At 42.7% G+C, this 17,066-nt stretch overlaps 1 protein-coding gene across 1 annotated transcript in view; it reads left to right on the forward strand.

Annotated features, from left to right (window-relative positions):
• The first annotated feature begins 285 nt into the window (after positions 1 to 285).
• The window catches only part of epha8 (eph receptor A8), a 167,782-nt gene continuing 151,001 nt past the window's right edge, over positions 286 to 17,066 (forward strand). The window contains exon 1 of the mRNA XM_075460145.1: positions 286 to 594. Coding sequence (XP_075316260.1) covers positions 507 to 594 — 88 coding nt within the window. The 5' untranslated portion in view covers positions 286 to 506. The remainder of the gene's footprint in view (positions 595 to 17,066) is intronic.

Here is a 17,066-nt window from a genome sequence, read left to right on the forward strand (position 1 = left end):
TGAGCCAATGACAAATGAGGGTAAATAGCACAGAGAGGGGTGCAGTGTGCCAGCTCGTGACCCAGAGAGATAATCAGAAAGTGAGAGTTGGCCGGGCAGGTAGGGCAGGAGGGGTGTGGCGACCGAGAGAAGGTTTAAACGCGCAGCACCACCCCACTCCCACGCTCTAATTGGCTGCTGTGACTTTGACAGACGCGCGCGTCCTCCTCCAGCAGCCTCCCGAAAGTCTCCCTATGTATGTGCCTGTGCATGTGAGGGAGCCGGCAGACTGAAGCTATAGCCACAGAGGCAGGCTCTAACTCCAACCCAATGAGCTCACAGCACTCACACACACACACACTCACACACACACTCCATTCCGTGCTCCGTCTTCAACCCTGGGACACAAGAAGAAGAAGAAGAGGGAGCGGAGGAGAGAGAGAGGCAGAGAGGGAGAGTGAGGGACTCAGAGAGGAGAGAGGGGGAGAGAGGCAGAGGGAGACTGGCGGGGTGTGAGGGAGAACACCATGGCTTCAGATCCGGGGCTGGCTGCGGTGCTGCTGTGGACTATATCACTCCAGGCTGCGTGCATCGCGGGAACTAACAGCAATGAAGGTAAGACTGGAGCGTGTTTGCGCTCATCCGAACAGACAGAGTTAAAAAAAAAAAGAGGGAGTGTGGGGGTTAACTTCATACATGTGGATCTCCAGTGTGGAGAAAAACCGGTGCCGGTGTCTAACAAGCACATCAACACATGTCAGCGCATACTTTGGAGAGGCTGAGTTTGCGCGTCTGAAGCTGGACATCAAAGTTTCCCCTGAGCAACTCAGGTTGATGTCTATGCGTGTTTGTGTGTGTGTGTGTGTGTGTGTGTGTGTGTGTGTGTGTGTGAACTCGTCTTGACATTGCTCACATTCGCCTGGGTTGCGTGCCAGCGGCAGTCACAGCGCATGTGTCTGCTTTGAGGTTTCGGCTGTGACGTGAGAGCGCGCGTATGTCTGCATCTCCGCTGCTTTCCTATAAGTTATCTGAGGCAGAACATGTTCTTAAATAGCGTGTGTGTGTGTGTGTCTATGTTTCCAGAAGCGTGTACGTCCCTGTCACACACACGCTCCCTGAAGCCCAGACTGGCTTTGTTTGCTTCCATCTTCCTGTCCTTCATCTTTCCACCCAGAGATGGGAAACTGTTGTTGTCACTTGTTCAACTAATGCCAAACGCACGCGTCAAGAAGTCCCCTGCCACATTTTTTTTTTTTTTTTTTTTGTGTAGTTGGTGCGTGCACGTGTGTGTGACAGGGTCCCTGACATGGGTCTGGTCTCAAAAGGCTGAGTGACAGCAGAAAGTAGAGCGCCTCTGCTTCACCCAATGGCAACATGAAGTTTTCACTGCTGCAGGGAGGAAAAAAGCAGCAGCAGAAGAAGACAGGAAAGAAATAATGTGTGTGTGTGTGTGTGTGTGTGGGGGGGGGGGGGGCTAAGACACAACATTTTTTTGGTTCAGAGATCTCCTCAGTAATGGAGAGGTGAGGGCAGCCACTTGTCCTGTGTTAAGTTGCATAAGGTCGGGGTGAGTCTGGGTCAAACAGAGCAGGAATGTTACAGGTGAGCTCTCCAGTCAATCCGCATTCAAATCGGATTTGATTTGCAGGTCAGATTTTATTCTCTTCACTTGTTTCGCTGCTTCGTTGTGCACCATGGATCTATTGACTTCCTTTTTAACCTTTCCTGCTGTCCTTAGGCCATTTTAAATAAGTGACTTTGCGTGTGTAGTCCACTTCACACAGTTTGTGAATTTAGCTTTGTGTACAAATCTGATGATCTGATCTTTTGAGTGTGTTTTTCGCAAGTTTATAATTTTAGTTTTTTGGTTGAAGTGAAATATAACTGCAGGAGCAGTTCCTTGTAATTATTTAGGTGCCAAAAACTTCTCCTAAAACTAAATCTCACAGAAAAAGCATAGTCTTTTGGGGGAAATTTTTTACCTTTATTGGAAATTAGAAATTCTAAAGATGGACAGACAACGCGTGGAATACAGAGGGATAAGACAATAAATAGACATACTGATTAAACTGGTGTGAAATCCTTAATTGTTAATCTAACAGAACGTTGCTTTGTTTGTGTTTTTTTGCGTGATATCGTTTCCTAAAAGTAGTTTTCAAAGTCAGAAATGCACCAACATGTTAGTACTAATAAAGAAAAAAGTTGTTGATCCCATTAAGATGGCCTTGGAAGTGTACAGTAATACTCAGGATTTTTTTTATGTTAATCAAATCAATATACATGTGCGTTAGTTTTTATTCAATTAATGCTTGAACATTGAAAAATAAAAATAAATAAACAGGTTAAAGAGATACTGTTGCTTTTATCCTGTTCCAGATGTGATTAGGAGTGGAACTGTAACCAAGCACAACAGCTGATATAAGAGAAAAATATTTTTTCTCATTCTTTTCATTGTCTTGTGAGTCTCCCATATGCCAAAAAGAAAATATAATTCCTCTTCTTTGCTTTGGGTCAGCTGTGGTCCAACTTAAGGATATTAGGTTATCACAGACACATATTACATGTAAATGGGAAGATAACCGTTGGTATGAATACAGGGCTGAAATTATACTGTTGCCAGAACAGGTAATGGACTGCTCAGCCATCCAAGCACAGCTCCATTTGGTTGCATGAGGCAATCTAGAGCACTCACACAATACCCACTTACGCGTACATAGCATGTACGAGCGGGAGCCCACGGCCATTTTGTTTGTGCTCATCGGTCGGGTTTGCAGTGTTCCCCATGTGTAGATTAACATACATAAACAAGCAGAAGTGTTTCCATGAGGCCGGCTGAGCTCCTCACTCCTCACTGACACACACACACGGAGGCTGAAGAATACACATTTGATCTTCTTCACGAATAACTCGAGTGTCCTTCAAACTCAGCCATTTCTTCACTTGCAGGAGCATTCTGAGCTTGTGCACGAGGGTATCCATGCACGCGTGTGAACGCAGTATATGTTTGTGTGTGCGCACGGTGAGGGGGAGTTAGAGCTTCAGGAACAAGAAGACAAAGGAAAACAATATTTTTTACATCTCGTAATGTGTCTGTTTAATCCTTCCGTAGAAGATGTGAAATATCTGATGTTGAACTAAATACGCAGCGTCCCAGAGAGACCCAGTAATTACTGCAGAATCACATTGTTGCTTTTTTTTTTTTTTATCCAGCAAGAAAAAATAAAGAGTATTATTCAGATTTCAGTTTTCTGGTTTGGTGACGGCCGTGTGCTCTCATGCTTTTCATTCAGCCGACTTCAAATTCACATGCTGCAAAATGATTTGCTTGTTAGCAAATGAAACAGTTATTGTTTCAGAGTATCTGCAAAACTTTCAACACGTCCGTTTTTACATTTTTAAAGCCATACAAACCGTTCTTCTGTAGCTTATATAACAGAATGACAATCATCTCAGTAAACTGAGGAGTGATCCATTTATTCAAGATTTTAAAAAAATTGAGGTTACCACATTTATAGAGTTTATGTGTTTTATTTCACAAAAAAACGGGTCTTATCAGTGACCACCTATCACTGTTCCTTATTAAGGCTATTTTGTTTTTCAGGGGTAAAGTTAACCTTGTAGCACCCACAGTTGCAGATATGCAACTGCCAATAAACCAAAAATATTGGTTTATTCCCACCCATTTTTACATAAAATGTAATGTAAAAAAATATTACACATGAATGTAAAAATGTATGTAAATTTAAAACATCAAATAATGTAATGTAAATAAAAATATAAATAAAAATATAATGTAAATAAATAATGTAAATAAATAAAAAGCTTGTTGCATATCTGCAACTGTGGGTGCTACAAGGTTAAATATATAACATTCCTCAAAAAGCTTCAAAATATTGGCAAAATTAATACATTTCTATTAGAGTAGTACAGTCATGACTTTTAAAAAGGAAAATGCAAGTCACTTATATTAGACTTATGTATCAATCATTGTGTAAAAGTTAGTAACAGGTAGTACGGATATAGAGACCTATTATTGTTCAAACTGTCATTAATTGAATAACAATCAAATTGAAGTAATAATTATAGATAGAAATAGAAATGACCACTCGATTATAAAACATTTCAATAAGCTGTTAGAACCTGGCCTCATGACGAAATGATTTGAAATATTAGGCCTATCTCCATTCTCACGCATGTTATCCAATTTTTAGTGTCTTATTTTTAAGGTCAACGTTCCTGTCCTTTTTTTTTAAAGAAAGTACCTTTTCCTCCCATTTCATCATGCCACCTTTCACTGCAGACTCTTTGTCAGTCAAAGCCAACTACGCGAGCGGCTATTCAGACAGAAGCAACAAACAACAGAAAATTACATTCTAAAATTGAATTGTTATTGGAAAAACTACCAATAAATTTATGCATACTTATTTATTACTTACTATGTTAATTATCTTGGAACTCTTATGTCTGGAGATTGCTGCATTATCACATGAAACTACAGCCAAAGTAGGTTTTCCACGTTCTAAATTTAGTTGCTTTTTCACAGCGACTATAAAGAACCATCTTTCTCTGAAGTCTGAGGAGATGAACCAAACACAACCTCCAGCAGTAAACGCACTTCAACCCCAAACTGTTTGCTGCAAACACGATGTTTTCAAGGAAATTCTGAGAGAAAACACAACCTGCTTTTTTTAGGAGGGGTGAATATGGACACATGAAAGAGACACAAAACAAATGTCAGTGATGTTTGAATCTGTTTTCCTTCAAGACAGCCAAACACTCTTCTGCACAAGGGGCAGCAAACACAGACCGGCCAGACCGATGCTCAGTGCACACTGAATCCTCTGCCCTGCACGGAGGCAGCGGTTTCCCCGAGCAGCTCCTCCTGTCAGCGGGAGCGCCGTCTCTGATTCCACTCCTGCACACCATTTCTCAACCGTCGCATTCCCAGAGAGGATAGAGAGCATTCCTTCAGGTTGTTGTCAGGACTGAGGAACATGAAAAGACCCATGCAGTGAGCAGAACATGCTGCTAATGAGCAAACTGTAGGTGGATGATTATTACCGCATACCTCTGCTGTAGGAACGACCAACTGGGGAAAGAAAGACCCAGAGGGCGGCAGCAAAATACTTTTGCATTATTTTAAAACTTGAACGTGTAATTAAGAAGCAACAAAAGCAGAGAGGGAGAGGTTGAAAGCAGCAACGTTCAGCGGGGATTGTTTTCTCCTTGTGAAATTTGAGGTAAAGACAGCATTTATGCCTGAGGAAAAAAAATATGTTTTTTTAATTAGACAACTGCTAGATTTGGCTTTAACGCCACTGTTTGAATTGTTCTCTCTTCACTCGGTAGGAAACCTGCAACATGTTTAGCAACGTCTCGTGTTAAAAAAAAAATCCTCAAGGACTAGTCACAATTAATCGCTTGAGGAGGTAAACCTCTCTGCAGCACACTTCAGAGGGGGAATGAAAGCACGAGCTATTTTACTAAGTGGTGGAGGTGCTTAAGAGGTGTTGCTCGAGGACACTTCAGCAGGCTCTCTGACAAGCAAAGATGTTTTTCCCTGACTGCAACTCGTATTTCAGCCCTTAACGCCTTTTACCAACCTTTTTTGTCCAAGTTCTCACCACACCAGACAATATCCTGAAGTGTAGCAAATCCCTACCCTCAATCAATCGGGCTTTCACTAAAAGTTGACTTCTTTTGTTGGTGTTGATTAGTCCGCTCTTGCTCAGTGGTAATTCTAGAAGTATCATAAGGTACTGTAAGATGTGGGGCACTAGAGCACTGTGGGAAAGTCTTGAGCCACCCATCATTCACTATAGATTTGCCAGGAAAGCAGGAAATAAGAGCAGGAATTTATTAAAACATGTGCAAACATAGATGGAAATACAATATAAAAAGGCAAAGTCAGAGTTTATACAATTCCAGTCAGATTGTAAATCCATATTTAGTTTGAGTTTCTTTATGTTTTTAGTCTCCTTTTCCTTCATTGCACCAAAAATCAGAAATGTTGAAAATTTTCCCCAAAAAATGTAGTCATTAACGTTTTCCTTTCATTTGCGGCGATCACATTGCAATATTATCATATGGGTATTAGCAACATATATAAATATATATATATAAAAATATACATAAATGGAAATACTTTATGTTTGTGCTGTTTTAAAGAGCTTGAAGGTCAATATTTGGTATGAGCACCTTTATTGTTCAACCGAGCCTGAACCCTCTTTGACAAGTTTCTTTAAGTAGTCTTCAGGAATAGTTCTCCAGGCTTCTTGAAGGACATTCCAAATCTCTTCTTTGGATGTGGGCTGCCTTTCCTTGCGTTCTCTGTCAAGATAATCCCACACTGCTTCAATCATTTTGAGGTCTGAGTTCTTGGGAGGATTCATTCCTCCAGTAGATCAACTGAAAGTCAAGATGCACATCTCAGGTAATGTTTTAGTCTAGTTTCCACAAAATTTCCTTGCTATGGTTAACAGTACCTAATGTTATACAATTGTTATGCTGCCATGGCTTTAATCGCTCGTTTTGAGCTCAGTAAAGTGCAGCAATATTGGTGTAAATTAGAAAAAGAAAGAAAAAAAAAACACGAGGCATGAACTTTCTCACTTTCTTTGTCTGTCGGCTTGTCTTAACACATGTTACTGATATTAAGCTGTCCTTGCTGCGCCCCCTCCCACACTTTTCTTCCCCCAAGGCTTCGGTCTTTATTAAGACATCAGCCTTGTTAGCTGGCTGTCGACAGAAATGTCGAAGCCACTAGATCAATATGCCCTCCTTAGTTGTAAAAGGCCCAGCCTCGCAGAGCAGGAACCTCTCTCGAGCCCTTTTCACCCTTTATCAGAAGCTGATTCTGGGCTGGCCAGAGATCAGGAGCTCTGAGCTGGCTCTGCTGCACTTTGTGATTGCAACCGTGTCGTTGGGTAATTCATGTTTCTCCGCTCTGCTAGCATGTGGGCAAGAGGATCCCTCGCTGGGAAGACTGAGGATAAAGTAAAAGAATGAGAGACGATTGTAGGCGATGCTTGACAGCTCTGTAATGGGCTGGTGTTGTGGTTGTGTTAGCAAATCCCTCCCGGAGAGAGATCTTTATGATGTTCCCTTCATGGGGACTGATGAATGACGGAGATGTGGCTCTGCAGCAACAGCCTCTCCTCAGTTAGAGACTGACAGAGGAACACGGGATGTGTTGGAAACAAAAGGGAGGAGTATGATAGAGGGATGGAAAGTGAGAATGATGGAAGGAGAGAAACAACGATTTGCAGACAGTTACAGAGAGAGCAAAGTGAGATCAGGAGAGGAAAAGAAGAGGAGACTGCTTCATGTAAAACGTCTCTTCGAGGTGTATCGGCTGGCGTCTTTATCAGCTCTAGCTGAGAGGGTCTTGCTGATGATTTGGTGCTCTCAATTCCTTTCAATCTATTAAAGGATTTAAATGTTCATTAGGTTTAATAGAGGCCCGGCGAAGGTCTAATATGCTCTGATAAATGCTGGAAAACCTGCCAACCTGCTCCAATTGCTGCAGTAACAGAGAGCCATCCAGCTAACAAGGTCAAACTCCAAGTTTGTGCGGCGCTCGCTTTGTGGAGCGCGTTCCCTCAACAAAGAACAACACGCTAAGAGCATAGGGTGGGAATTGTAGTGCTTGAAATTATATGGATTTCGATCATGTTTCCACATTTTCAGAACTGATTCTCTCTTAGTAAATACATATCATCTATCACTGACTTCCGACTCCTCCAAGATTCATTAAAATGACAGAAACTCATTTGTGGTGGAGCTTCGTAAAATGTGCACCCAATAAAATGCTTATCTGTACATCATATGTAGATAATATATATATATATCTATATATAGATATATAGATATATATATACATACATAGTTGCATATGTAGACAGAAATGTATAAAATTAATAATCGTTAATATTTTTTTCAGCACTGTAGCCAAAATACTTATATTTGGTGTAAATATCTGTTCACAAATGCCTTCAAGTATTTATTTTTTTTGTTTTTTGAAAAACAAGACAGTAAAAACTTTATCTTATTATATTCAAAATTGAATACTATACTTTTGCTTTGTACAAAGCAATTGACTTTAGTCTCTGAGATGTGACAGTAAGTACATTTTACCTGACGTTCGAAAAAAAAAATCTAATCGGTGTGTTAGTCCAACTTAAACAGGACTTGAAAAATACATCGAAACATGATTGTCCATCTGAAATACTTCAGAGTCAAATTTCTCAAGGGACAGCATATATTACATTAAAAAAAAAAAAAAAACGTACAAAATGTACAGAGCTGGAAAGCTGTCCAATTCACCACTTAGCATGGTACTGCCATGACCCAAATAGTTGTGTCTTAGTCCACAAAAAGCCCTTCACTAACTAACCGAGAGGGTGCAAATTACAACTTATGGAAGCAGAGACACTTTGATCAATAAACTCACACATGGACAGTAGTCCAGTTAACCCTAGCTCTACTTAACTGCATAGAAATGTACTATGTGGTATCTGAAATTGGTTTACAGCATTCTTAGGATGAGTTTGTGCTTTCATGTATGCTTTATAAAATGTGATTTGGAATGAGCTCATGCCATTCAAAATTCAAAGGCAGTTTTTTTTTTTAACCGTAGCTGTTTTCAGGACTGAGAGCCATGGTGTGATTTCTTCAAAGAAAGACTTACAAACTGAAAATCTAAATCACGGTATAACAGACAAACCTGCATGTAATTCAAAGCATTCTACAGAGTTTTCTGCGACAGACTTTCTTGAGGTAATCAGAGGTTAATTACACCAATACTCAGTCAGTTTACTGACTTCATATTTCTGTCGTATTTGCTCTGCTGTTTGAACACATCAAGCCAAAACATTTGAACTTTCAAAGGTCTGGACATACCTATGCATTTGTTTTGAAACTTTTGTACTGTGCATGTTGCTTTTTTTTAAATCAAAATTATAGACAATTTTACTGAGTGGAGATCAGAGTACAAGGAAGAAAAGCCTGCTGTAAAGGATTTTTAAACATTTACTACAACACGGTGCCTATTAAGCCTTCAGTTTTTCTTGAGTCATTATTATTTACTGTTTAAACTAAACTGCCAAAAACACAAAGCTAAGCATACACATGCCTGAATGGCATGGAGCATTATTTTTCACTGCCTGACCCCCAACGGGAATATAGTTTGCTCTGCCAATGCTACTGTGCCAAAGACACCTCTTCAGTTGACCCTTGGACCCTTCGGATGAAGCCCTTGTCTGGTAAAACCAACCTTGACTCATTGAAGTCCTTGAGAAAAGTTGTATTGTTGAATTCTCACTGTGTGCAGTAGGGCAGGTTCCCTCTGTGACTCTGGCAGGTGAGCGAAATGCTCACGCATGATGTAGTGAGCCCCAAACCTACCGTGATGCAGGCTGATGGATGTCTCCCGGGGCCTGTTTCCATAAGGCAATAATGCATTTTACACCCAGTAATCTGCCCATATATCACAGCCATGATGCAATTAGTATCTGATTACGGAGGGGTAGGGTTGGGATTGAATAAGTCGACTCGACTTCTGAAAATCAAGACTCGCTTGCACACAAATGCACATACGGGAGCATCCTCACATGCACACTCCTAGACCTAAATGAGTTGTCTCTGTTGGGACGTTGATGATATTTAGTAAGTAAAAGCTTTAAGGAAAATCTAACTTTCACACAGATGAGGAGGAAGAGCATAACGATGAAATCAAATGAAGAGTATTTTGACAAAAGGTTTGTAAAAGTCTCTTTCAATGTCTTGCATCAGCCCCTGGCCTGAGATTTACCTCCTTAAGTATTCATTGTAAGACAAAAACATGAAAATAGATAAATAAATAAAGGAATGCCAGAACACCATCTTCTTGTTTTGAAGACAGGACTGTTGAAAATGAAGCCCTAAAGGACCTTTGCCCAGCCTGACTTTTATATTGCACTATCACTATTTAACAGCAAATTCATCAGTACTCTCAGACACTAGAACATGCTCAAAAGTAAAAAAGATTTTGCCCTTTTGTCTTCTACCTCATATTTTGTGTTTTATCACTGCGAATCACTACTTAGGGAAATGAAAATATATATAGACAGTCCTAACAGGAGGAAGATGACTAAAATCTGATAAAAAACACAAATATCTTAAAAGACTTTTGTTCCAGTGATGTTTAATGGAATGATTCAGATGAGTTTAGCAAGCGATCAAAATACTATTTCATTGAGTTTTCTGATGTCCAACTGCAACGGCCTCGTGTTCATCCATGACCATCAGCAATCTACTTTAGTTAATGAAGCCATGTCCTTTGTGAAGTGATGTGAGAAAGAAGGCATCGAACATCCATCCATTCATTTTCTATACCGCTGAATCCGTCGGTCGGGTCGCGGGGGGGCTGGAGCCTATCCCAGTGGTCAATGGGCGAGAGGCGGGGTACATCCTGGACAGGCCGCCATTAGTATTAGAGATGATAACTATAAAGATGTTGATAACAATTATTATTAGGGCTGGGCAACGAAAAAAAAATGTAATCTAATTAATCACATGATTTCCCTGATTAATCACGATTGATCGCATTTGTACGCAAAATCCAAAAATGAATTCAAATGTATAGCTTTTAGCATTTGGTTTCATTTTAAATGTGCTGCCATACGAATGAAAGGGCCATAACATTTGTTGTGCAAACACACTTTTAACATCAGCATCTTTCTGTAGTTTTTATGTAGAAGCCTCGCTCCACTGTCTGTTTCCTTGAATGACTTGCTGCTATCAGTTGTGTGTTTTGCCTTTAAGTGATATTTTAGACTGGAACTACTACGCTGAGAAGACAATTCAACTTGGCAGTGTTTACAGATGACTTTGGTTCTGTCGACTCCGCCGTCTGGAAGAACTTTAAAATGAAAACGGCCGAGTAAAAGTTCCATACCCTTCTCCATGTTTGGTGGATCCGCCGATTACTTTCTTTTCCGGTTCCACAGCAGACAGCAACAGCCTTTTACAAAATAAAAGCCTGTGAGCAACAGACTTTTACAAAATAAAATAAATAATAAAACAGTGGTGGTCCGTGGCGTAGTGGGTTGAGCAGGCCCCCCATGTACAGAGGCTATAGTCCTCGCTGCAGCTGGCTGCGGTTGGAGTCCCACATCAGACGGCCCTGTGTTGCGTGTTGTTCCCCCTCTCTCTGCCCCTGCTTCCTGTCTCTCTGAAGTTTCCTATCCATTAAAGGCACAAAAGCGCAAAAAAAACCCACTTTTTTTTTTACCTGTGTTAATGCGCGCTAAAATATTTATCGCCGTTAAATAATTAATGAGTTAACACGATGATAACGAGTTAACTCGCCCAGCCCTAATTATTATATAAACAAAACCAAAAAGATTCACATCAATAATGATAAAAGCTATAGTTATAATGGTAATATGTAATTATTATTAATAAATTAATACATTTTTCTCCTCATGTGTCCTTCCCATCCTTACCCCATGTGGCCTGGGCAGGTCAGTCGAGCCCACCGGAGGCTGCACATCATCATTGTGCAGCTTTTAGTGAAATATATTTGAAAAATGCAATGTAACTTTAGTGTGTACATATGTGAACATAAATATCATTGCTCCTTGCCATTTGCTATGTTTCTACAGTTGCCCAGAAGGGAAGCCGCTTTTGTGCATGATAATACCAGATTTTACAAACTGCTGATGAGGCAGATGGAGTTTAGAGATTTTTTTAATTATAAACAGGACCATGTGAAGAGGGAAATCTACTTGACACAGGTCTATCAGTCAGCAATATCAAACTTGATACCTTCATTTGTTTTATTTAAGTGTTTTTCTTTATTTTTCTCTGGAGACTGTAAAATGTAAATCACATAAAAATACAATAAAAATCAAATCTCATAAATGCATATTTTACTCATAATAAAATGTAGAGAACATATCCGATGTTGAAAGTGAGACCTTTTACTATCCATCCATCCATCCATCCATCCATCCATCCATCCATCCATCCATTATCTTCCACTGGTCCGGGGATCGGGTCGCGGGGGCAGCAGCTTGAGCAAAGAGACCCAGACGTCCCTGTCCCCGGCCACTTCCTCCAGCTCTTCTGGGGGGACCCGAGGCGTTCCCAGGCCAGCCGAGAGACATAGTCTCTCCAACGTGTCCTGGGTCTTCCCCGGGGCCTCCTCCCAGTGGGACGGGCCCGGAACACCTCACCAGGGAGGCGTCCAGGAGGCATCCCAACCAGATGCCCGAGCCACCTCATCTGACTCCTCTCGATGCGGAGGAGCAGCGGTTCTACTCCGAGCCCCTCCCGGATGACCGAGCTTCTCACCCTATCTCTAAGGGAGAGCCCAGACACCCTGCGGAGGAAACTCATTTTGGCCGCTTGTATTCGCAATCTTGTTCTTTCGGTCACTACCCACAGCTCGTGACCATAGGTGAGGGTAGGAACATAGATTGACCGGTAAATCGAGAGCTTCGCCTTCTGGCTCAGCTCCTTCTTCACCACGACGGGCCGGTGCAGAGCCCGCATCACTGCAGACGCCGCACCAATCCGTCTGTCAATCTCCTGTTCCATTCGTCCCTCACTCGTGAACAAGACCCCGAGATACTTGAACTCCTCCACTTGGGGAAGGATCTCATTCCCGACCTGGAGAGAGCATTCCACCCTTTTCCGGCCGAAGACCATGGTCTCGGACTTGGAGGTGCTGATTCTCATCCCAGCCGCTTCACACTCGGCTGCAAACCGCTCCAGTGAGAGCTGAAGGTCACGGCCTGACGACGCCAACAGAACCAAATCGTCCGCAAAAAGCAGAGACCCGATTCTGAGGTCACCAAACCAGACCCCCTCAACGCCCTGGCTGCGCCTAGAAATTCTGTCCATAAAAATTATGAACAGAATCGGTGACAGAGGGCAGCCCTGACGGAGTCCAACCCTCACAGGAAACATGTCCGACTTACTGCCGGCAATGTGGACCAAACTCTGACATCGGTCATACAGGGACCGAACAGCCCGTATCAAGGAGTCCGGCACTCCATATTCCCGGAGCACCCCCCACAAGAGTCCCCAAGGGACACGATTGAACGCCTTCTCCAAGTCCACAAAACACATGTAGACCGGTTGGGCGAACTCCCATGCACCCTCCAGGATCCTGCGGAGGGTATAGAGCTGGTCCACTGTTCCACGGCCAGGACGAAAACCACACTGCACCTCCTGGATCCGAGATTCAACTATCCGTCGGATCCTCCTCTCCAGTACCCCCGAAAAGACCTTACCAGGGAGGCTGAGGAGTGTGATCCCCCTATAGTTGGAACACACCCTCCGGTCCCCCTTTTTAAAGAGGGGGAACACCACCCCGATCTGCCAGTCCAGAGGCACTGTCCCCGATGTCCACGCGATGCTGCAGAGGCGTGTCAACCAAGACAGCCCCACAACATCCAGAGCCTTGAGGAACTCAGGACGGACCTCATCCACCCCCGGGGCCTTGCCACCGAGGAGTTTTTTGACCACCTCGGCGACCTCAGCTCCAGAGATGGGAGGTCCCACGTCCGAGCTCCCCAACTCTGCCTCCTCATCGGAAGGCGTGTCGGTAGGATTGAGGAGGCCCTCGAAGTATTCCCCCCACCGACTCACGATGTCCCAAGTAGAAGTCAGCAGAGCCCCGCCCTCACTATACACGGTGTTGATGGTGCACCGCTTTCCCCCCCTGAGTTGCCGGATGGTGGACCAGAATCTCCTCGAGGCCGTCCGGAAGTCGTTCTCCATGGCCTCCCCGAACTCCTCCCAAGCCCGAGTTTTTGCCTCAGCAACCGCCGAGGCCGCGTTCCGCTTGGCCTGTCGGTATCCATCAGCTGCTTCCAGAGTCCCACTGGCCAAAAAGGCCCGATAGGACTCCTTCTTCAGGAGACCTTTTACTATTTCATGAAAAATATTAGCTCATCTTTAATTTGATGGCAGCAACACGTCTCAAAAATGTTGGGACGGGTCCATGTTTACCACTGTGTAGCAACTATTCTTCTTTAACAACAGTCTGTAAACATCTGGGACTGGACTTTTGGATTTGACTTCACCATTTTGTCTGATATAGGATTCTATCTTCTCCACTGCCATGGGTCATCTTAGTCATATTTTGTGTTTCATGATGCACAAATGTTTTCAGTTGGTGAAAGGTCTAGACTGCAGCCAGGTCAGTCCAACACCTGGACTCTTCTGCTATAAAGCCATGCTGTCGTAATAGATAGCTTTGGATAAAAAGCGTCAGCTAAGTGTAGTGTAATAGATGCAATATGTGGTTTAACATTGCCTTGCTGAAAAATCCAAGGCTTTCCCTGAAAATTACCTGATTTTTTTTCAGATGTGTAAGTCACCAGTTCCATAGTAATGCACCCCCATACCATTACAAATGTTGCCTGTCCCATAAGGCAAAGGTGGGCTGCACCCTGGACAGGTCGCCAGTCCATCACAGAGCTACACAGAGACAAGCGACACAAACAAACATTCGTGCTTACTCTCACACTCACCCTTACGGTCAATTTAGTATTCACTGATGATGGTAGGAGGAAGACCACTCAGAGAGAACCCACGCATGAACGGGGAGAACATGCAAACTCCACACAGAAATAAATCAATTTCAACAGTAATAGGAACAAAGCGTTGAGTAAGCAAGAGATTTTGGATATATTACATCAATTACAGACAATACAAAGGGCCCGTTGGGAGAGAAGGACCATGGAAAACCAAGGCACGTACTGTCCAAGTAGTCAAAAAATGATCCACGGTATATTAAAGTCCATCACTTATTTTTTCACATCCATTTTTTGTTGTTGCCGCCGGCAGCAGATTTTCTTGGTCGATACCTACAGCACCATGCAGCCTGGAAGCCTGGAAGCAAGGCTCTCTGTGTTTGGAGGTTTTACAAGAACAGAAGTCATGGCAACATCTGACTCCAAAATGAACCGCATGCAAATTTATGCTAAATTTTTTTTATTGTTATCAAGCTATGGATATCACAGTCTCTTTTCTCTCATTAAGCATGCACACTCCAGAGCAGATATAGTGATGTGACGATGGCACGGTAGACACACTGACTGACAGTAATTATCGCCATTCATCATTAAGCATAAGCCAGAGATGATAAGAGCTATTTTCTGTAAAATGTCAGCTCACTGAAATGATGAAAATGATTACAGGGCATTGGTGTGAAATGCATGCAGCATGAGGGGTGAAAGCAGTTGGCAGCGTGGGGACCCGCGGGTGGAGCTGGCAGGAAGGCAGCAAATACATAAAGAATAAAAGTCATTTTATTTATTAAAGCGGAGGACGAGCGTTGGGCTGGTATAGAAACATCTGAGAGTTCTCTGAGTTGGGCTGAAAGTCTGTATTGATAAGATTTCACTGTCAGCTTGACTCAACTATTCTATCTGCTCTGTCTCTCTTCCTTTCAGTTCAACCCAGCTAACCTCGGTGTGAACTTTCTCCACCATAAATCAATAAGCTGAATCATACTTTGTTAGATTAGAAGGCAAACTACAAGTCGTGAGTTCTTTTCTGTTCAGCGGGTGTTGCTGACAGCATCAACCCAGATCTCTGTGGAAGCCATCGCGCCGCGATATCACGTTGTCATCTGCTTTCAGACTTTTCTCTGCTTGTTTTCAACTCTCATCCTCCTTTTCCATACTCCCCCTCTCTTTTTTCCCCCTCACCTCTCCTCTTTACGTACACTATAAATAGCTCCACCTGCCTCTCTTCTGCGTCTATACCCCTCATGTTGTTTTCCCCGGGGAAGCCAGGCAGGCCTGGGCAGCCGCACAGGCTGCTGTTCGCTCCTGTCTCCCTTGGGAAAGGATGAGCCTCGCTGGCCCTGAGGATCCTCCACCCTTCATCATGCAGCAAGCATGATGGCTTTGCAGGCATATACAAGGCAGAGTCCCATGCTCCAACCTGGGAGCACCTGCTAAAAAAATATACGAGAGATTGTGTGGGGCTGCGCTGACCGGTGGAAACCGAATCATCTCGTCACTCTCCAAATGAGGAACAAACTCCCCTGCCTGCTCTTTCTAACCTAATCTTGGGGTTTTTGGAGAAGGATAAACTGGGGATTGTTTACAGTACATTCAGCTGTTTCTTTGTTGAAAAAACGCTGTCTTCAGGGAATTTTGTGCTGATATTATCGAAAAAGTTGCGCAGTCCACACCTCAGTGCTTGATTTCCATAACAATTCTGGATGTGCTGGCAGTGATGATGATGAGTGCTCCTGTGTCTCCAGTGTAAAAATACTTGTAGGTTACAGAAAGAGCATATCCATGAATGCATGTTGTAGTACAAGTTCCATTTGCAGGATTTCTGTGTATTTGACTCCACTTTGGTGATGCCTGTGTGGAGGATTTGAAACTCTGCTTTCTAACTGTGATGAAAAAAAGAGACCTAGCCAAAAATCGTGCACAGTAAAACCAGCGATAAATGTGGGCATTTTATGTCTTCTGATTGGACTCTTGTTTTTCTCCATGTTGACAGGACAGTGAAATATTAGAATGCTCTGCTGTGCTTGTTGTCTCCTGTCACATTGATCTGGCAAAAATCAGCAAATCAAAGATGCAGGAGCCAGGAAACGATTTAATCAAAAAAAGAATCAAGCATGTGGCAGAGTAATGTTACTCTGAAGAGTATAGTATATTTAACAAATCAAGACTTTGTTCCCTGTGCTCTGTCTGCTGGAGTCCCGAGGGAGTAACGAGAGGGTCTGTTTGCTTACATTTTCATGGATATTTGATGATAGAGACTTGTTTTGAGCTTGCCTTTAACTATAAAATGATCCAACAGCAGCTTAACACTGTAGTGGGCATCACTTTTTTATCCCTTATTTTTGAGTTTTAGGCTGGCCATACACATGTAGATTTTCAAAAAGTTATACACAAACGTTTTTTCATTAGGCCTGGGCAACGATTACAATTTTTAATCTAATTAATCACATGATTTCCCTGATTAATCGCAAATTATCGCATTTGTACGCAAAATCCAAAAATAAATCCAAAAGTAGTGTATAGCCTTTAGCATTTAGTTTTATTTTAAATGTGCTGCCATAT

Source organism: Odontesthes bonariensis, chromosome 3 (genome assembly GCF_027942865.1).
Source record: "Odontesthes bonariensis isolate fOdoBon6 chromosome 3, fOdoBon6.hap1, whole genome shotgun sequence".
Taxonomy (NCBI): Eukaryota; Metazoa; Chordata; class Actinopteri; order Atheriniformes; family Atherinopsidae; genus Odontesthes; species Odontesthes bonariensis.